The sequence below is a fragment of the Gigantopelta aegis genome, chromosome 10 (assembly GCF_016097555.1).
Source record: "Gigantopelta aegis isolate Gae_Host chromosome 10, Gae_host_genome, whole genome shotgun sequence".
NCBI classification, from domain to species: Eukaryota; Metazoa; Mollusca; class Gastropoda; order Neomphalida; family Peltospiridae; genus Gigantopelta; species Gigantopelta aegis.
In genome coordinates this window covers 22,464,443-22,487,692 of record NC_054708.1, presented here as the reverse complement: position 1 = coordinate 22,487,692, position 23,250 = coordinate 22,464,443, and the positions used below count along the sequence as shown (strand labels likewise).

Here is a 23,250-nt window from a genome sequence, read left to right as displayed (position 1 = left end):
GATTGCAGAATAAATGTGTGTATGTATGTATGTATGTATTGATGTATGAATATCTATATATTGTATGTATGTCGAGGTTGACTATTACATACATAGATATTAACGCACTGGCGCAGGGGATAATTAAATCCTTTCTGGCCTCACAAATTGTCCCATGCCGTTGCTGGAATTCGAACCTGTGTCACCGATTCGCCCGCAAATAGCAAGACTAACCACGATACGCTCTGAGCTATCGAAGCTTCCATAAAAAAGGAAGTTCTTTAACTCAACCATATGCATGGGGCCTACAATCTACGCGGTCGATCCCGCTTACGTGCATGAAACAGTGGGCAGACCTGGCACTGGCTATGTATGTATGTATGTGTGCATGTATGCATGTATATATATATATATATATATATATATATATATATATATATATATATGTGTGTGTGTGTGTGTGTGTGTGTATGTGTGTGTGTGTGTGTATGTGTGTGTATGTATGTATGAATGTATGTATGTATGTGTATGTATATGTATATGTATATGTATATGTATATGTGTATGTATATGTATATGTATATGTGTATGTATATGTCTACATGGCTAGCTTTCTATATATATATATATATATAGGTACATAATATTTTTAAAACGTTATTTCTCTTTTCCGTCATGGTGACAGATAAGGAATGCCTTGATTCGGAGATGACGACCGTACATTGGTTAAAAGACAACCCACGATCAGTCAGTCCAACAAAAACGTATGACACGGTAAATCATTAATTCTCATAAACGTCAGAATTAAAGACCAAACAAAAAAAGACAGACGAACTTATAACATTTGAAATGGTTCATTGTACATGATTCTGTCTGTTGGTATATAGGGTTGCGAGGGCATGCACGATGTGTTGCTTACTTCTTGTAAGTATTAGTCTATTCCTTTTTCTCTTTTCTCTTTTTTCCTGTGTTTCTTCTTTCAATGATTGTTTTTAAAACATTTTAAATATATAGACAGATAAACAAATAATTGGATAGATAGATAGATGGATGTATAGATAGATAGATAGATAGATAGATAGATAGATAGAAAGATAGATAAACAGACAGACAGACAGACGTATGGACAGAAGACATATAGATAGATAGATAGATAGATAGATAGATAGATAGATAAATAGACAGATAGACAGACAGACAGACAGGCAGGCAGGCAGGCAGGCAGGCAGGCAGGCAGGCCGACAGACAGACAGACAGACAAGAATAGACAGACAGTCAGCTGGGGAGATATATAACATTGACTTACTAATTAAAAGTAGTGAATAACCCTAGCTCGAGTACTCTGACTGTATGAGAGTTAGACGGACATTTGGACTGTTATTAGCCCTATTACAAAGCTATGTAATTTTTTCGCAATCGCTGCCCACCAAAGAGTAGTCAAAGACTCCCGGTCTAATATCACAACAATCCTATGCTTGACGTCAATATCTCCGTCTAGCTCTCTTACAGCCACAATACTCGGACTATGAATAATCCCAAAGTTAAAAAACCGATTATCGATTTTAAAGACACATAAGACCATGTAGATCATTGGAGAGAAAGAAACCCTAATGTAAAAAGATTCTCTTCGAGACACCCCAACTCCACTGAAACAGTTTCGTCTAGATGTGGTTTCTTATTTGACATAATCGTTTATCCTCAGTCTTTTCTACTAATATCCTACCAAGTTTTAAATCAGATCATTCACCAATTACTTTAAAAATTAAAAGAAATTGAAAGAGGAAACGCAGGCATGTGATTGAAACATTTCCAAAAAAGCTGAAAATGATACATGCGTGCCTAAGGTACGTAATCGTGTGCAGAATGCAAGGAAAATGAATGAAAGGAAAAACATTTTAAAAGCGGAATTCCGCCAATTAGCGGAAGAATCATATGCCTGGAAACGGCATTTGCAAGTTTTATAACTCACTATTACATGACCATAAATATGTAAGTTTAATGAAACAATAAAATGAACTCTTGAACAGTATAAAGATACTGATGATGAAAATTTGCATTTTACAAACGGTTGTGGGAAACAAAGTTTGTTTTTGTTTAACGTCACAACTAGAGCGCGTTGATTTATTAATAATCGGCTATTGGATGTCAAACATATTGTCATTTTAACTCAGTCATAGAGAGGAAACACGCTACATGTTTGCATTAGTAGCAAGGGATCTTTTATATAAATCATCCCACAGACAGGATAACAAATACCACGGCCTTTGATATACCAGTCGTGGTGCACTGGCTGGAACGAGAAATAGCCCAATTTTGTTGGAAACATTATTACTTATGATACGCCGACATTTAATTTTATATTCATAAACTAAAACAAATTTAAAAGAAAGATGAAATAGATTTAAATGCTAAATTGTGTGACTTAACAAAAGAACTGGACGCTTTAAATGATACTGATATAACAAAATATATAATTTAAAAAATTAAAGAGAAAAACAGTAAATTAGAAGGTATTAGTATTTAAAAAGACAAAGAAAATGTTTTAAAATCTAAAGTTAGATGGATAGAAAAAGGCGAGAAAACAAAAAAAAAGAAGAATAACGTTGGAATGTAGAAATTTTTGAATAAATAATTTACTGAATTAGAAACTTGCGATTGCAAAATACACTACGTGAAACACAAACATTTTTGAGAAATTATATTTGAATAAAAGATATTAGTAATATAAATTTTAATAAATTATTTGAGCAAAATGTATGTTTATTTTCTTAAACTTACTCATAAAGATGCAGAAAAATATGAAAAATTAAAAGAGTCCAGGACCCGACGGCTTTATCGCTGCATTTTTCAAAAACAAATTGTGTGTCTTGCATAAATATACATTACGATCATTAAATTATCTTTATCAAACGGACAAACACAATATGTTTCTATAACTCAAAAACCATGTTCTTATCACTTGAATTCAAAAGGGAAATAAACCTAAACAATTTTTGTTTTTAAACTGGAGACCCATTTGTTTGCTAAATGTGTCATAAAATGTTATCAGTCGTTATAGCACAAGGAATAAAATCAGTGTTTCCAATTAGAACTAGTGAAGAACAAAACGGTTTTACGTAGGGAAGATATATAGGTGAAGAAAAAAGATTAATATACGACGCAGTGGATTATTCAGAAAACCAACACATTCCTGGTTTATTATTATTAATTGATTTATAAAAGGCGTTGGATTCTGTAGACTGGGAATTTATTTATAATGTTTTAAATGCTTTGATTTTTCGCTCTTCTATTGTTCCCGTTTAGCTTAAATTGGAAAGAGGTTTCAGCCAAGAGGAACCGATATCTCCATATATTTTTCTCATTTGTGGTGACATTCTCAATAGTATGTTAAAAAGAAAAAAGAATATAAAAGGTTTAACAGTTGGAAACATAAAATTCGTATTAACTCTATGTGCAGATGACACAATAGTAGTTTTAGATGCAACGGGAAACAGCCTGTGTGCACTTCTAAATACATGTACATTATAATTTTATGCACGATTTTCGAACCTTAATGTTAATGTGGACAAAACAAAACTAATATGGATAGGTTTTATGAAAAGGAATAGGTACAAATTCAGTAAAGAATGGAATTTTGATTGGACAAAACCATTTTATTTATTAGGTTTAAAATTTTATATTGATTTAGAAAATATGGTACAAATTAAATATAAAAATAAACTAAATTGCATTAGAAAAAATAACTATTAAACGGTTGGTCGAGTAACGCCATTAGGTAGAAATATAACATATTTATATATTTATATATAATATATTTTTAATAATATAATGGATTTCGACTCTGAGATAGTAGAAAACTATTCTCAATATATTCAAAATTGTTTCTGTAGAGATATAATAATAACGTGAGGTTCAGGTCTTAAAAATGCAGGTGTAAAATTATAGCTGAAGATATATTGTCGGAATATATTTGGAATAATAATCATATAAAAATAAATCAAAATTAATTATTTTATAGGGATTGGTTTGCGATAGGAATAACATTTATTACTTATTTAATTAGTCTTTTTTCTTCTCCTTTTTTTTAAATGTATACCATTTTATAACTTTGAGTATTTAAATAATTGTATCTATTAGCGATTAATAGCACTTTACAAAATGTTGTTTTGTTTCCTATACCACTTATAAAATATAGGTGTTTATCTTGAAGATAATTATACATGACATTGTATTTTAATTTCACGTTTTAGATCGGCTTGCTGGGTTGCATATCTCTATCCGAAGAACAGATACAGCCAACAAATGTTGAAAAAACAAGACAGAAACTTCTCAGCTTATCAGGCTCTCCATCTACGTCTGCCAATAGCTGGTCCGCGTATTTATCATCCCAAGGGTTTATGGGAAACGGCTTCTCATCCTTCAATAATATGATCAACAATGCTATTAACCCATCGGGGTCAGTCACTGCTGGGACGTCAGGAGGACTGGCTGGGGAATTCTCTGGAGGACTGGCTGGGGGACTGTCTGGACGTTTGTCTGGTGGACTGGCTGAGGGACTGTCTGAGGGTTTGTCTGGAGGACTACCTGGGAGTCTGTCTGAAGGACTGTCTCAGGGATTGTCTGGAGGATTACCTCGGAGACTGGCTGGAAGTTTGTCTGGAGGACTGTCTGAGGGACTGTCTGGGGGTCTGTCCGGGGAACGTCCTGGGGGTCTGTCCGGGGGACTGTCTGGAGGTCTTTCTGGAGGACTATATGGAGGACTCTTTGGAGGAGAGGCTGCTAGTGTTGGCGAAGTCCTGCCAAAGCTTTCCCCACAAGTGAGGCGGCAGGTTAAAAAAGAACTGGCTGCGGGACTGGATATATCAGATATCGCCGTTCTCAGGAACTATCCTGCGCAGTTTCTGGAGAGGCTGGAAGAGAGTCTATCCGAGTCGGCGAATTCAGCGAATTCAGCGAATTTGATCACCATCAACCGCATGAATCGAAACATACTGAACATTCACAGACAGAGTTCAGCAGGCGAAACTCGAGGTCCAAATTTGGCTGGGAATAATTCTCAAGTAAGTAAAACTGTTGAACCGTCGACTAGACAAGACGTTGTGAGAAACTCTGTCCATAATAGTAAACAGGTTGCTCCGCAAATCATTGAAACTTCTAAGAGTCTTGAACAGTCAAGCTCTCCAAGATCGAATGTCAGCACTCTACCACTTCCATCTTCCTCATCACGCAAGCCTGCTGATCAAATAATTCCAAATGTTAGCCACATGATGCCGCAGATTCCAAACATGGCTTTCGATTCTTATAATACTCTCTTTCAAATGATGCCAAATATTAACACGTTGCAGCAGATTCCAAACCTGGCTTTCGATAATGTGAATCATAATGTTCTGTCTCAACTGATGCCAAATATTAACAACCGGATGCCACAGATTCCAAACACGCCTTTCGACCCTGTTAACAATGATGTTGTCTCCGTTCTGATGAAATTATCGCGACTGTGGGACGAAAGACATATATATGCCAGAGGTGGTTCCCCTGTAGTCAAAAACACATTAGATCAAATTGACAGTATAATTGGAATGTTGTCGCCATATTCCAAACGGATGGTTATGCCGATAGTCTCTCAGTTCAAAAGATCCCTAAATTTAACACCAAAAAATCAATCCCCGTCCAAAATCAAAACTCATCAAACGGCGAACAGTATGAGACTTCCAAACGAAACATCAATGAGTTCACTAATAAAACGAACAAATCTGAATTCGAACTCTGTCGCAAGTGAAAAGTCAACAAGCAGCGTTGGATTGGCATCGGTGTCTACAGTTTCACAAACGACACAGTTGGAAAAGCCGTCACCTTCGCTGGATATCCATGGTAGCAAATCTGGTCCACTTTCTTCAGGGAGAGATCACCAATCGCCAAAATCAACGTCAAACACTCTTAGCGGACCCCCCATGCTCAACTCACGTTCGTTTGATAATAAAGGGTCAAATCTTTTGCAATCCGGCACCGTTTTCAATCCATTACATAACGCACTATTGAAAGAGTCGAGATTAAATGTCGCCCAGTCCAAAACAGTGGTTAAAGACACTGTGATACCAATTCCAGTTGATTCAGCACAAATTAAAAATGTTTCAATTCAGTGGGCAACAACACCTGAAGAGCAATTCGAAACCACATCCACATCTTCACCAGTAACTGTTGGTACACGATCACCTAGTACGGTAAATTCAGTATCTTCCGTTACGGTAAAGGCAAGCAATCTTCAAAAGATGCAGTCATCTGATACGGTAAACACGGAAAACGTTCAGCGCCCGCAGTCGCCTGATACGGCAAATACGGACAACTTTAAAAGCAAAAATCCATCTGGTACGGTAAAAACGGGAAGCGTTCAACGCAAAGAATCATCTGGTATTCTGAATATGGGAAACGTTCAACAAAATCAGTTACCTGGAACGGTAAATACAGGCAACTTTAAACGCAAAAATCAATCTGATACGGTAAATATAGGAAGCGTTCAACATAAGCAACCATCTGATACGATAAATACAAGCAACTTTAAAATCACAAATTCATCTGATACGGTAAATATGGGAATCGTTGAACAAAAGCAATCACCTGGTATGGTGGTGAATATGGGAAATCGTCAACATACGCAGTCATTTGGTACGGAAAACGCATCATCGTCTGCTGCAGCAAATGCAGGACAACCTCTACAAGCAGTAGATCGTTCACAAGAATCTACTCTAAAACTCAAAGGTGGTTCCGTGCCGGCCATATCCAGCGTACAGTCATCGGATACTGCCAATGAGAGTATAATTTTCAGTGCAGCTCACGAACGGCCGTCAAATACTACGAATAAACCCGGTGATCAGTCTACCGTGACTGCAAACCAGTCTTTGTCTGCTGTGCCACAAGGACGAACCTCTGACATGGTAAATACAATTGCGATTCCGGCAAAGTCATCAGATGCACCCACTACAGAAAATCCCACCACCAGCACCAGTACTGCAACGTCTACAACAGCTGATGTGAAGACAATTGAGCCTTCTACTGTGACACACAGTGGTACTAGTATTGGTAAGAATAATGGTCTCCGGGCAGGTGTAACCGGCACCACGCCCTTACCAGAAAAGAGCACAAGGCACAAACAAACAGATATCGCCTCTTCGGGGTTGATGGATCGCAGGGTAATCCAAGAGACGTGGAAGGCATTTTCGAAATCGCTCCAGGATATGACTGCATATGGGAATAAGCTACTGATGATAACAAATCAGCTAATTAAGTCCCAAATGCAAAGACAAATATAAGCCTGTGATAAAATAAGTTTTTACATCGTGCCTTACTGATTAAAGGTAATATGTATGCTCGCAGATATTATTGAAAGTATAATCAGAGATGGACTATTTGGTGATGTTACCTGATTGGGGTTTTTTAACTTTCTTTTGTTATTTTTTTTTTTTGGGGGGGGGGGGGTTGGGGGTTTTTTTTTGTGTGTGTGTGTGTGTGTGTAATGTAAAGCTATTATTAGTTACAAACATGTTCATTTTGTGGGGTGGGGGTGTAGGGTGTCAGAACTTTTAAGTGAAAATGAGGAGCAAATATAATACGTAAACAGATTACTGGACTCCTCTGTTAATTATTCGAATCGTACCTTGAACGTATGACAGTCGGTAACATACTATTTGAGTCTAAGAAAGCATCCACATTCCTCTGGAACAAGGTACTATTTTAGATTACCGAGGTTAACGTGTAAAATGTGTATTCAGTATTATCAACATTAACTTTTAGAACATTTATTGTCTGTATTTAATACTTAAACTAAATCTGAGTTATCACCTTACACTTCTTGAATTGCGCAGTGCATTTGTTGTGGGTTTTCTAGCAGCTGTCAAAGTTACGTGTTCGCTTTTCTTACGCACCCTTTATAGGGACAGACCTAGTTTGTAAACACTAAGGCATCTTTTTCACGTACACCCTAGTTTGTAAACACTAAGGCATCTTTTTCACGTACACCCTAGTTTGTAAACACTAAGGCATCTTTTTCACGTACACCCTAGTTTGTAAACACTAAGGCATCTTTTTCACGTACACCCTAGTTTGTAAACACTAAGGCATCTTTTTCACGTACACCCTAGTTTGTAAACACTAAGGCATCTTTTTCACGTACACCCTAGTTTCAACCCGTAAAAATGAACACTACGTTTGTTACTTTACAATCTTGTAACAAATTCGGATACAACAGACTAAAACGCGACTCCATAATCGTTACTTCTCAGACGCACGTGCGTTTTTAAAAATATGAAGAATACATTTTGTGGTATTAGAAACACTTCGGTTGTACGGAAATGGATAATCTAAGCAATACAATATAAGTAACGTTTGATTTCAGTGATCATAAACGGCTCTAATGAAAAATATGTCTTAGTGTTTACAAACTAGGGTATGTCCTTTTAAGGATATGACACGTCGTAGATCACTATAGCGTCCAACATATGTTGGGGATCACTTTTGAAACTTGTGATTGGTTGCTCCACGGTGATGACCCGGCCATGACAGCCATACCATCCAGTAAGATAAAGACGACCGAAATTGACTGCCCTGTGACGTGTAATTTTACCTGAAACCGATTGCCCTGTCTCGAATAATTTAACTGTCGCGTAAGTGCCGTAAATAAGTCTTAGGTTATGATGTCCAGGAGCTCCCGAGGGCATACAAAACTTTTTATGGTAGATATTTGGGGCCTATATCTATTAAATACGATGCATTAATAACAAAAATGATGCCTGATACTATTCCGTATTTTAAAGTTATGCATATTTTTTCATCTCTTTGGTGAAACTTGCGTGCTTATAATGTTTTCATCGTTTTAGATGAAGTGACATACTTGATAGCTGTAGTGGCAGTACTCGTGACGAGTATCTCTGGTGAGACATGCCATCACAGCTGTACTTATTTTAATTTATTCTAATGAGTTCTGCCCGGTGCTAATTTTGATTTAGTGAACTAGTCTGGGAGTGGCAGTCCTCTTTGTGACGATTTAAGAGGTATGACATCGCCAGTAAAGAATCTCCTCGGGAGTGGCTGTCCTTCTATAGATGACGCACATGATAGAGATTCGTGGAATCATCCACCATTTTGCCAAATACCCATTCGACTCAGCAATGTGCGGAGATACGGCCATGATCATGTGTTATTATTTTGTCGTTCAGATTTAGTTGGAAAAGACGTCTGAATTTATATTTAAACCTGGGCCCAGATAGTTAAAGCATAGTTATATTAACCCTGGGTTAGTCAAACATTTTTAAAATGCCGAATAAGAAACACTGCACAGATGACCGAGAAGCACGCATCATAATTTTATATTAAAATGACGGTCGTTGGGTTTACGCGTAAATCGGTAATAAAATTCATTGTATCACTCAACAAATAACAATTGTAATTGTTACCATCACCGAGTAATATATTTTACAACGTTTTTTGCTGTTGTTTTTTGTTTGTTTATTATTATTATTACTACTACGACGACGACGACGACGACGACAACAACAACTTGGTACAGAGGTCATTCATTCGCAAATGACTGCATCCAATCAAGATTTCAATATGCATTTCGGGAATATAAATTAATTTTGAAGCACTACTTTGTAATATCTTGGGTGGGATTCGAACCCATATCCCTTGGTGTGGTGTACTGTTACTTGATAGAATGTCACTAGACCGTTCATTTACCACAAAACATACGTGTATTGCAATTCATATAAAGCATGATCGGTATATTTCGTTACGCAATGAAACAAAAAGAAATCAATTACACCATAGTCATGATTCTAACGATTGTGACTGTAACGAATTATTTGTTTGGGGCATACAGTTATTCATTGAGAGGAATTGTGTGACTGGATCCAGCATCTGGTACATGACTGTGATGTACGTGTCAGTATGTACTATATTAGACGTTTAAATTGTGATGGTATGCCGTGTAGTCGCGATATGAAAGCGGTTTTGTCTTATGAGCGAAGGTCATGACTGGACTGTAGTGAATACATAGTGAATAATACATCAGTGGCCGTTAGATACCATTTATCTTATAACGAGTTGTCTTAAAAGGTATCTAACGAGCGAAAGCGAGTTTGATACGTTTTCAAACAACGAGTTGTAAGATAAATGGTATCTAACGGACACGAAAGTATTAATCTATTTCTTACATATCCTCAAAAATCAGGTTTTAAGCAAATTTTAACATCTTTTTTTAATAAAAGTTAATTACAGTCTTTGCACTTGTAGCTAACTTACGCGTCACAGACACATGATTGTCAGGTTAACTATACGTCACAGTGTAATTGATTTACACCGTGCTGTTTTTTTTTATTGGATGTATGGCATTGGTGACCTGGTCATCAGCTAGGAGAAGCCAGCCGTATGTCTTGAAAATGATAACAAACGTACGTGTGTAAACAAGTATGTGTTATCAAAAATAACGAATGATGTTCTCGCCAACGGGTATTTAAGAAAGATAGGGTATAGCGCTCTTCTGAGGCGCAGTGAATGTTATCATCTTTGAAACAAAAATGTCCTGCGTATATCCCAAGGCGACGCCACAGGATATGAGTGTCACGTAACGAGAATAGCAACGAGAATAGCAACGAGAATAACCGATTGCATAGCGTCCGATAAAATCGTAATGTTTGTCTTTGTCAATCGGCTATTTTTGTGGCTGCTCTAGGACGAAGCGCTCGTGTCGTGTGGAGTCGCCTTTAGTATCAGAATGCGATCATGTACAGTGGTGTACACCTTCAGAACAACGCAACATAAATAAACTCGGTGATGTATTATATGTGTCTGTTTATTACCCATATAGGCTGCAATAAACGGTGACATAAATATCGTATTTTCCCACTCGATCTTTTTGACAGGGCTATTGAATAAATTGAAAACTGTTATAGAACACTTCTGACGTATCTGTAGTTGCTATAGCAGCTGCAAGCTTGCGACGGTCGGGGCTATGATATTGACATGATTCCGCGTCACTGTACTTGATATCAATTAACGATCAGAGGCGGATCTAGGGGAGGCCCAGGGGCCGGCCCTCCCCCTAAATTTTGCGATAGTTATAATTTTATTATATATTAATTTTCTTTTTTTTTACGATCCCCCTCCAAATCTCCCACAAAGTTACCTAGGCGTTCCACTTCATGTTACTGCACCACCACCACCCCCCCAACCCCCAAATGGATTTTCTGGATCCGCCAGTGATGATATCAACATCGATTGTGAAACGGGTACAGCCATAGTTACTGTTTGTTATTATAAGCACATTTCGTGGATATAAATAGATTTTCTTGCACAGCCGTTGGTGAGAACATCATTCGTTGGTTTTGATAACACATACTTGTTTACACATGTACGTGTGTTAAAGGGACATACCCTAGTTTTTAAACACTAACATATATTTTCGACTATTATAACCGTTTTTTATAACTTAAATTATACTTTACTTAGATTTTATTGTTTAGATTATCAATTTCCATACATTCGAAGTGCTTTTGGTAATCCTGGTGTTTTTGATACCACAAAATGCATTTCTCATATTTTTAAAAACGCACATGCGTCTGAGAAGTAACAGTTATGGAGTCGAGTTTTAGTCTATTTTTAGAGGATATTTCACCATATCAAAGTCACAGACTCAAGTTTCACTAAATTGTAACTTTATTCAAATGTGTTACAGGTTAATAGATTAACTAAACTTAGTGTTAATTTTCACGGGTTGAAACTAGGGTATGTCCCTTTAACAATTTCAAGACATACGACTGGCTGCTCCAAGTTGATTACCAGGTTGCCAATGCCATACATCAAGTGAAAAAAAAACCCAGCACGATCAAAATCGATTACACTGTGACGTATTTAACCTGATAATCATTTGTAAGTTAGCTATAAGTACAAGGGCTGTAAATACCTTTTAGTCGAAAAATATGTGCTTAAAATCTGGGTGGGTTTTTTAGGATATGTAAAAAATAGAATAATACATTCGCTGGGATCGATCCCCGTCGGTGGCCCCATTTCGACTATTTCCCTCTCCAGCCAGTGCACCACGACTGGTATATCAAAGGCCGTGGTATGTGTTATCCTGTCTGTGGGATGGTGCATATAAACGATCTCTGGCTGCTAATCGAAAAGAGTAGCCCATGAAGTGGCGACAGCGGGTTTCCTCTCTCAATATCTGTGTGGTCCTTAACTGTATGTCCGACGCCATATAACCGTGAATAAAATGTGCTGAGTGCATCGTTAAAAAAAAAAATCCTTCCTTATAACTCGTTTAAAAACTATCAAACACGCTTTCGCTCGTCAGATACATTTTAAAACAACTCGTAAGATAAATGGTATCTAACGGCCACTCATGTATTATTCTTTACATAACATACGAAATGTATGAAACTCGCTTGGAGAATAAAAAATTCTCAAGCTCGTTTCATAAATTCCGTATGGCACTCCCGCTCATGCAATAATGTATATATGTCAGTAATAATATGCGTATCCTGTGTTTGCTGTTCATATTTCTATTAACTTTAGGTATATTTAACAAATAAGAATGATTCATTCCATGCATTTCGCTGTCTTTTACTAAGTTTTACTACCTTGACACTTGATGTATATATGTGCGACAGTGTGCTTTTATAAATGTACTAATAGTATTCGTTTTCTGCCTTCAATGTTCACATTTTTAATAAACATATATAATTATGAGCTCAGAAAAGGAGTTATTTATTTATTTATTTTATGTCTTTCACTCTATGGACTAACTTGAATGAAACATTTACGGTTCACTTCGAAGGTAAATAAAAAAAAAAAAAAAGGTTGAATGTTGCCAAACCAAACCAATATGTATTAACATGCTCATATACCACTAGAGTTTCGAGTATGTCTGTCACGTGTCCAGTCTCTGGATAGCCAGTGGCCTGACCCACGACAGATTGAATGTTACACACCATTTTTATATGCATTTCAATAAAATGTTTATGTGAAAATAATTTAATATCGAGCGGGCTGCGTGATTTATTTTTAGAAAGTAAAGTCGCTTGGTAACTATCAGGCAAATTATAGATTGACTACAAAACAATTGGGTTATCCACCCTTAAGGCTGAGTACCGCGTCATTCTTCAAGATTTCAAGATTTATTAAACATCACTCAAACACATGACAAATGACAATGCGTAACAATAGTACAATACAAATACATAATTAACATACATAACAAGACCAGGCATCAACATATATAGTTAACATAGAACAATGAAAATAGCTAGAGAGCAAGACGTAGCCCCGTAGTAAAGCGCTCGCCTGATGTGCGGTCGGTCTAGGATCGATACCCGTCGGTGGGGCCATTGAGCTATTTATCGTTCCAGCAAATGCACCACGACTGGTATATCAAACGCCGTGGTATGAGCTATCCTGTCTGTCGGACAGTACATATAAAAGATCCCTTGATACTAATTAAAAAGTGTAGCGGGTTCCCTCTCTAAAGCAGCCCATACACGATCAATGTTATTGACAGTAATATTGTCATTTATAAAAATTGACAATATTATTGATCATTAGTGTGTGATATTGAAGCAAGTTTTCGATTGACATAATATATTGACAGAATCAAACATCGGTAGATATTTATTGAAGGTTTCTCAATACTATTGTGTCGTTGATGGCACTTTGTCAAATTATTGCACACTATTTCATTCGGAAGCCAGTCATCTAAGGATAAACATGTCCAGGCAGGAAAAAGAAGAGGAGAGAAAATTTCTTCTTCTTTTTAAATATAGCATTAATAAAATTATCAATCCACTATCTGCTTTATTTCTTTTATTTTTATTAAAATATATATTAACTTTGAATTATGTTTTCTTGCTATATTTACTGGCATTTTTTTTTTTTTCAAAAGCATTTTCTCATATTTACCTACTAATGCAAAATTAGACAAATTAGTATTTTTATGAATATAATGTTAATTATTTAATAATGATTTGCTATTACATCCATACGAAGAAAATATCGATAATACGCCTGCTAATTTTTTCTAAGTTCCTTAAGCAGTTGAACATGGCCAAACTTTTTTCTCTGTACTAACCATTGTTTGGACCATGGTTTTCTTTTTTATGTGTTCGCTTATCAAAAGCAAAGACAATAGCTTAGAGCAATGACTAGAGGACAAATGACTTAAAATATTATGTAAATAACTGCGTCGTTGGTGGCCAATAAATATTCATCAATAATATTGTATCAATATTATTGTCAATTAAATTGATCGTGTATGGGCTGCTTAACTATATGTCAAATTACCACGTGTTTGACATCCAATAGCCGATTATTAATAAATCAATGTGCTCTAGTGGTGTCGTTAAAGGTTTTCTCAAAATAGCTACAGTGTGCTGAGAAATAACAGTTCAAAAGACAAGATAATTTTTAAACAATGGTGCATTACATAATGACAGCATGCCTTTCATTTTAAAAACGCTAGGATTAATTCCAAAATATTGTTTTATATATTTTCTTTTAATGATTTCAATATTATTATTTTTATAATGGTATTCTTCTCAAATATCAGTATTACAAAGTTTGCAAAGACTATTAGTCCTGTGAAATATAAAGAAATCGATTAGTTGTTTCGAAGATTACGTTTCCGAAAGAAAGTCTCCGAAACTTCGTAGTTGAATCATGGTTCTTAAGAATTTACGGTATTTTTCTATGCGTGTGTGTGGGCTGTATGGGTTTGAGTGTAGGTGACTGGGTGTGAGGGAGGGAATTATTGACGACTGTGATGGTAAAACTGGTGAAATCTAACTGGTTTACATTGTCTGTCATAGTCAGTGGTATGCAAAACTGGGGTGGGAGCAGGATTTTTTCCTAGGGTGGTGGTGCAACATTATAAAATGCACAGGTCTAGAGTGTTCCAAAGAACACCAACTAGCGTGGCGATTTTTTAGATCACTGTTATTAAGTGATTCTTGTTGTAGATACTAAAAGAAGAACCTCGATGTTGCCTCATAAGCTGCTACCAAACAGCAGCAAGGGCTACCACCGATGCCGGTACATATACATTGTTACTCAACTGAAAGAATATTGGTGAAATGACTGGCAAGAATACAACATTCATTCATTCATTCATTCATTCATTCATTCATTCATTCATTCATTCATTCATTCATTCATCAATCAATATTTAATTCATTTTTTCAATCTATCCATCCGTTCATTTAGTTATCCATCCGTCCGTCCGTCCGTTCGTTCGTTTATTCATCTATTCATTAATTCATTCATTTACCCACCCACGCATTCATTCATTCATTCATTCATCTATCCATCCGTTCATTCATTCATTTACCTACCCATTCATCAATCGATTCATCTGTAATTAATTAATTCATTCATTCATCCATACATACATCCATCCATCGATATATTCATTCATTTATCCATCCACTCATTCATCCATCTGTTCATTCATCCATTAATCCAACCATACATCCATCTATCCGGCCTTTCATCATTCATTTATTCATCCATCCACTCATTCATTCATTCATTCATCCATCTGTTCATTCATTCATTAATCCAACCATACATCCATCTATCCGTCCTTTCATCATTCATTCATTTTTCCATCCACACATTCATTCATTCATTCATCCATCTGTTCATTCAATCATTAATCCAATCATACATCCATCTATCCGTCCTTTCATCATTCATTCATTCATCAATCCACTCATTCATTCATTCATCCATCTGTTCATTCATTCATTAATCCAACCATACATCCATCTATCCGTCCTTTCATCATTCATTCATTCATCCATCCACTCATGCATTCATTCATTCATTCATCTGTTCATTCATTCATTAATCCAACCATTCATCCATCTGTTCATTCATTCATTAATCCAACTATTCATCCATCTGTTCATTCAATCATTAATCCAACCATACATCCATCTGTCTGTCCTTTCATCATTCATTCATTCATCCATCACTCATTCATTCATTCATTCATCCATCTGTTCATTCATTCATTAATCCAACCATACATCCATCTATCCGTCCTTTCATCATTCATTCATTCATCCATCCACTCATCCATTCATTCATTCATCCATCTGTTCATTCATTCATTAATCCAACCATACATCCATCTATCCGTCCTTTCATCATTCATTCATTCATCCATCCACTCATTCATTCATTCATTCATTCATCTGTTCATTCATTCATTAATCCAACCATTCATCCATCTGTTCATTGATTCATTAATCCAACCATTCATCCATATGTTCATTCAATCATTAATCCAACCATTCATCCATCTGTTCATTCATTCATTAATCCAACCATTCATCCATCTGTCCGTCCTTTCATCATTCATTCAATCATCCATCCACTCATTCATTCATTCATTCATCCATCTGTTCATTCATTCATTAATCCAACCATACATCCATCTATCCGTCCTTTCATCATTCATTCATTCATCCATCCACTCATTCATTCATTCATTCATCTGTTCATTCATTCATTAACCCAACCATTCATCCATCTGTTCATTCAATCATTAATCCAACCATACATCCATCTGTCTGTCCTTTCATCACTCATTCATTCATCCATCCACTCATTCATTCATTCATTCATTCATCCATCTGTTCATTCATTCATTAATCCAACCATACATCCATCTATCCGTCCTTTCATCATTCATTCATTCATCCATCCACTCATTCATTCATTCATTCATCCATCTGTTCATTCATTAATCCAACCATACATGCATCTATCCGTCCTTTCATCATTCATTCATTCATCCATCCACTCATTCATTCATTCATTCATTCATCCATCTGTTCATTCATTCATTAATCCAACCATACATCCATCTATCCGTCCTTTCATCATTCATTCATTCATCCAACCATACATCCATCTATCCGTCCTTTCATCATTCATTTATTCATCCACTCATTCATTCAATCATCCATCTATCCGTCCTTTCATCATTCATTTATTCATTTAATTTAGGGCGGGACGTAGCCCAGTTGTAAAGCGCTCGATCGGTCTAGGGTCGATCCGCGTCGGTGGGCCCATTGGGCTATTTCTCGTTCTTGCCAGTGTACCACGACTGGTATAGCAAAGGCCATGGTCAAAATTACCAAATGTTTGACATCCAATAGTCGATGATTAATAAATCAATGTGTTCTAGTGGTGTCGTTAAACAAAACAAATTTTACATTTTTTATTTAATTTATCTCATGTATTCATCGTCAGATGTTACCAGAATTAATAGACTTGCCATCCTTTCCCAGCCATGTACTCACAGTTCTGAACACAGCAACACAGCTGTAAATACAACAACAACAAAATCTTATTAAATTCACGTCACGTTTCGAGCGGCCAGTTACTCCAAGGAGTAGTATTAAAGGCGGATCAGGATTTTTCCAAGGAGAGGGTATCACTTTACAAAGGTACCTATTTAGAGAACTTCCAAGTTGGGTAGTCTTACTCAGCCAACCGAAATATCAGATCTCCTTGACTAAAAACAAATACATTCATATTCATCCGTTAAACACTGGTTTTCGGGGCACTGCAAAATTCAGTGAGGGTTGTGCACACCGAGAACATTTCCTTTGGATCCGCGCCTAAGTTAACCTCAGCATTTTGTCTGTCAATTCGTCAACTGCTATTTTGCTTTGCCACTTCGCATTTCCTTTTGTGTTAAGACAGCAGAGATTCGATGTAAGTATAAACTTTAATAGAAAATGATGGAATGATAACCTAGTTAACATTGACATTTTTTCATCATTTGACCATTTTCTGTAATACAGATATTTACTGAAATGTTGTCTGTGATTTCAGAGCATATAAAGTCTTGGTCTTTATTTTTGTAAAGATTGCAGGAAGAATTATTAAGATAGGTTTGTTGTTTGGCTGGGGAGGGAATGGGGTAGGGCGGAGGTGTTGTAATTTGGGATTATTTATTTATTTATTTATCCGTCTATTTATTTAATTAATTAATTTTATTATATTTAATTTATATTATATTTTATTATATTTTATTTATTTATTTATTTATTTATTTATTTATTTATTTATTGTTAGTTAGTTAGTTAGTTATTGTTAGTTAGTGTGTTAGTTAGTTAGTCAGTCAGTTAGTTATTGTTAGTAAGTTAGTTAGGTAGGTAGGTAGGTAGGTAGGTAGGTAAGTAGTTAGTTAGTTAGTAGGGCGGAGGTGTTGTAATTTGGGATTATTTATTTATTTATTTATTTATTTATCTGTCTATTTATTTAATTAATTAATTTTATTATATTTAATTTATATTATATTTTATTATACTTTATTTATTTTTTATTTATTCATTTATTTATTGTTAGTTAGTTAGTTATTTATTGTTAGTTAATATGTTAGTTAGTTAGTCAGTCAGTTAGTTATTGTTAGTAAGTTAGTTAGGTAGGTAGGTAAGTAGTTAGTTAGTTAGTTAGGTAGGTAGGTAGGTAGGTGTTGGTAGGTAGGTAGTTGGGTAAGTAGTTAGGTAGCTAGTTAGTTAGTTAGTTAGTCAATTGGTAACTTTGTTAGTTGGTTAGTAAGTAAGTTAGTTAATTAGTTAGCTAGTTGGTTAGTTCGGTAGTTAGCTAGGTAATTAGGTAGTTAGTGGGTTAGTTCTTTAGTAAGTACGTTACTTAGTTAGTTAGTTAATTAGTTAGTTAATTGGTAACTGGGTTAGTTGGTTAGTTATTAAGTAAGTTAGTAAGTTAGTTAGGTAGGTACTTAGTAAGTTAGTTAGCTAGCTAGGTGGTTAGTTCGGTAGTTAGCTAGGTAGTTAGTTAGTTGGTTAGTTGGATAGTAAGTAACTTAGTTAGGTAGATAGGTAGGTAGGTAGGTAGGTAGGTAGGTAAGTAGTTAGTTAGTAGGGCGGAGGTGTTGTAATTTTGGATTATTTATTTATTTATTTATCTGTCTATTTATTTAATTAATTAATTTTATTATATTTAATTTATATTATATTTTATTATATTTTATTTATTTAGTTATTCATTTATTTATTGTTTGTTGTTAGTTATTGTTAGTTAGTATGTTAGTTAATTAGTTAGTTAGTTAGTTAGTTAGTTAGTCAGTCAGTTAGTTATTGTTAGTAAGTTAGGTAGGTAGGTAGGTAGGTAGGTCAGTAGTTAGTTAGTTAGGTAGGTAGGCAGGTAGGTAGGTAGGTAGGTAGGTAGTTGGGTAAGTAGTTAGGTAGCTAGTTAGTTAGTTAGTTAGTTAGTTAGTCAATTGGTAACTTTGTTAGTTGGTTAGTAAGTAAGTTAGTAAGTTAGTTAATTAGTTAGCTAGTTGGTTAGTTCGGTAGTTAGGTAGTTAGCTAGGTAGGTAGTTAGTGGGTTAGTTCTTTAGTAAGTACGTTACTTAGTTAATTAGTTAGTTAATTGGTAACTGTGTTAGTTGGTTAGTTTAGTAAGTAAGTTAGTTAGTTAGTTAGGTACTTAGCAAGTTATTTAGCTAGCTAGGTGGTAGTTAGTTAGGTGGTTAGTTCGGTAGTTAGCTAGGTAGTTAGGTAGTTAGTTAGTTGGTTAGTTGGATAGTAAGTAAGTAAGTTAGTTAGTTAGTTAGTTAGTTAGTTAGCTAATCACTTATTAATTTTAATGTTGTTTTTTGTGTGAGTTTGTGGGGTTATTGTGGATTGGAATATTTTTTATATATATTATTTATTTACTTACTTACTTACTTACTTACTTACTTACTTACTTACTTACTTACTTACTTATTTACTTATTTATTTATTGTTATATAAATGCAGCGAGGTATATTATTATTGTATACAGACAATAATATAGTCTGAACTTAATTAAATAAATTTTTACTTTTTCTTTTTTTAGTCATTCGGGTTTCATCCTCTGTAATACTCGTGCTCAGCGATGGAAAACGACAAACCACTTCCCAATACTGGCATACCTCTACAGTGTACTGTCACTCCAGGGGAGGACCCGGACGAAATCTACAACAATCGACAGGATGTAGAGAGCCCACTGAAGAAATCTAACAGTGAGAAGGATGAGTCTCACAGTGATGTTGAGATGGACTATGAGCCAGCCAAACGACTTTTCTACAAAGTGAGCGAAAACCCGCCGTGGCATCTTACCGTCTTTTTCGCACTGCAGGTTCGTCACTTTCTGTGCTGTTTTTTGTTTAAACCCAGCCGAGCTTATGCCCTGTACTCTGATATATATTATAATAGATCAAATAAAATTAACAGATTCAGGTTAAGTTTAAATCAGAGCTGTACCTACTAGGTCTAGGAAGGGGGGGGGAGAGAGAGAGAGAGAGAGAGAGAGAGAGAAGAGAGAGAGAGAGAGAGAGACAGAGACAGAGACAGACAGACAGACAAGAGACAGAGAGACAGACAGACAGACAGAGAGAGAGAGAGACACAGAGAGAGACACACAGAGAGAGAGAGAGAGAGAGAGAGAGAGAGAGAGAGAGAGAGAGAGAGAGAGAGACAGACAGACAGACAGACAGACAGACAGACAGACAGAGATATTATAGAGAGAGAGAGAGACACAGACGGACAGACAGACAAACAACACCACGAGAGAGAGAGAGAGAGAGAGAGAGAGAGAGAGAGAGAGAGAGAGAGAGAGAGAGAGAGAGAGAGAGATGAGATAGAGAGAGAGAGAGAGAGAGAGATAGAGCCAGACAGACAGACAGACAGAGATATTAGAGAGAGAGAGAGAGAGATAGAAGGAGAGAGAGAGAGAGATACAGAGAGAGAGAGAGACATACAGACAGACAGACAGACAGACCGAGAGATATTTAGGCTGGGAGGGAGAGAGAGGAGAGAGAGAGAGAGAGAGAAGAGTTTACTCAGGAAGGGTTCCGAGATTGTACATTCTTTGAGGGAGAGGAGAGATAGAGAGAGAGAGAGAGAGAGAGATGAGACATACAGACAGACAGACAGACAGACAGACAGACATACTACATACAAGATAATATTATAGAGAGAGATAGGATGTAGTGTCCTGCGGAATAGAGATGGGAGCGACCAACGTAATTACATTAAGCGTTGACATTTCATTAGGCCGTCTTTTCAAGGAAAACAAAAACTTTTATACTCTAAATCCGAATCTTTGTTTTCAGGGGTTCGATGACACCGGAGGGACTGCCCCTTAATGCCCCTCCTTGCTAGCTACACCAGCGACCCTGTGAAACAACTGTTTACTCGTTTTGGTTTTGGATTCATTCAGTCCGATACAAATCATCATCAGTTGATAAGTAAATGCATGGAAAATGTTAAATGCATTTGATCACGGTGATCCTATACAATACCCGTTACTGAATAAAAACACGATTATCCAAATACCTCTCTCCTAACTGTATATCCTCATGAGATCCTCTCTGTATCGGGCATGCTACTACCCGAGTTTAAATAATTGCGAATGCTATAACTGAGTTTGCTCAGAGACCAAGATCTGATATAGTAATATTATGACTGTATATATATGCAATAATTATATAATTAGCACGTTTAGTTCACATAGAAAAACACAAAACACTAATACTCTTGGGAATCTGTATTACAACTCTAACGCTGACAATGTACTTGCCAGCAGTAGTTGAATTAACAACAACAATATAAATAACAACCCAGAGCTAATCAATTAATTAGTTAATCACTAGGTGTCTAGTTTACACACAATATTCTAATCACTTCACACCGTGATTACAACACACACACGGGTGATAATTTGAGAAACGCTGCCAGGGGAACTTAATTAATAAAGGAATTACAACTCTATTCCTAACTGGTTAATTTTTTATTAACCCTTAAATACTCATTCAGTAACCTTGTAATACAGAATTAATACTGGTACATATCACAATAAAGACAATAACCTACAGTTTACCTAGGTCCTCTAGGATGACCGGCTAAGCTTTATCTTCCCAAATACTCGTATAAAAATATTAGAACAGTGAAGCCTACAATTTATTTCGTCAGATTACCGGAGACACTGTCTAAAGAATATTGGTATAATACAGTATTAGAATATTTAAAGTCACATCAATCACATCAAGGTTATACAACAGAGCAGAAATATATAGTTACCAAGTCCGGTCTGAACTAATATAGTTCGTTCAGTTGGACAACGTCCGTTCCCCTGGATACTTCCAATGTTTCTCCTCGATATATCTAAAACCCTATCTATTTATTCAAAAATCTCAGACTAGTCCGGAGACAGCGAATATCGCCTGGGAGCACAACGCGGTACCTCACCTATCATGTCATATTTCCACAACTTCCAGAGACGGTATATTTTCTTAGATGGCCAGACAGACAGTCGCCAGGTCGCTAGAAATACCCCGGTCGTAACCCGAACTACCGGAAGTATTACGTAACCACTGTGCCCATCTGGTCTAAGTGCATATTGGGACGCAGGACTACCACCGTCGCGCGGGGGTATTACGTAACCAAGCTGCATACGGCCCTCTAAAACAATTAACATCGCCACAGGCGAAAAGATAAGAGCATGTTCCGTCACATGCTTATTCATTTAGCTATTCACGTTATTGTGTTTCTTGTATGCAAGTAAGGTAGTATGGTTCGATCACACTGTACTGGACACATCATTTATTTATCAGTCGATGCGTAATGCTAGCCTTAAACTATCAACTGTCATGATGGAGTTGGCCAACTCGACGGTTGCGTTGTAATTTCCTTCACTCCCAACTTACGACTGTAATATGAGTTGTATACGACGAGAATCAAGTTGTAAAAGTGATCAGACTAGCAACTGGACAGTCGTAGAAGTGAAATCGGCGAGTTGGCCCAACTCCGTCGTGACATTTGGTAGTCTGAATCTATCATAATGCAAGGCTCAGACTACCAACTGCCAGCACAAAGTTGGCCAACTTTCTTCTGTGACGATTTATACGACTGTCCAGTTGCTAGTTTGAACACTAGCTAGGATCGATTCCCGTCGGTGGGCCCATTGGGCGATTTCTCGTTCCAGCCAGTGCTCCACAGCTGGTGTAACAAAGGCTGTGGAATGTACTATCCTGTCTGTGGGATGGTGCATATAAAAGATCCCTAGCTGCTGATCGAAAAAAGTAGCCCACGAAGTGGAGACAGCGGGTTTCCTCTCTCAATATATATGTGGCCCTTAACCATATGTCCGACGCCATATAACCATAAATACAATGTGCTGAGTGCGTCGTTAAATAAAACATTTCCTTCCTTCCTTACAACT

At 36.4% G+C, this 23,250-nt stretch overlaps 2 protein-coding genes and 1 long non-coding RNA gene across 4 annotated transcripts in view; 2 read left to right on the top strand and 1 right to left on the bottom strand.

Moving 5' to 3' along the window:
• Nucleotides 1-877: 877 nt before the first annotated feature.
• On the top strand, nt 878-7,400 carry LOC121384502 (mucin-5AC-like). The gene is made up of 2 exons (XM_041514910.1): nt 878-903; nt 4,230-7,400. The coding sequence occupies exons 1-2, from the start codon at nt 886-888 to the stop codon at nt 7,284-7,286; spliced, it is 3,075 nt and encodes a 1,024-aa protein (XP_041370844.1). The 5' UTR covers nt 878-885; the 3' UTR covers nt 7,287-7,400.
• A 9,854-nt stretch (nt 7,401-17,254) lies between these two features.
• LOC121382604 overlaps nt 17,255-23,250 on the bottom strand; it is a 13,610-nt gene continuing 7,614 nt past the window's right edge. Inside the window, exons 2-3 of the long non-coding RNA XR_005959189.1 lie at nt 19,870-20,044; nt 17,255-17,355 (exon numbers count right to left, since the gene is read on the bottom strand). This is a non-coding gene — a long non-coding RNA (uncharacterized LOC121382604). The remainder of the gene's footprint in view (nt 17,356-19,869; nt 20,045-23,250) is intronic.
• The window catches only part of LOC121382603 (solute carrier family 23 member 1-like), a 21,753-nt gene continuing 18,385 nt past the window's right edge, over nt 19,883-23,250 (top strand). For both annotated transcript variants that reach the window (XM_041512121.1, XM_041512120.1), the window contains exon 1: nt 19,883-20,166. In XM_041512121.1, coding sequence (XP_041368055.1) covers nt 19,924-20,166 — 243 coding nt within the window. In that variant the 5' untranslated portion in view covers nt 19,883-19,923. The remainder of the gene's footprint in view (nt 20,167-23,250) is intronic.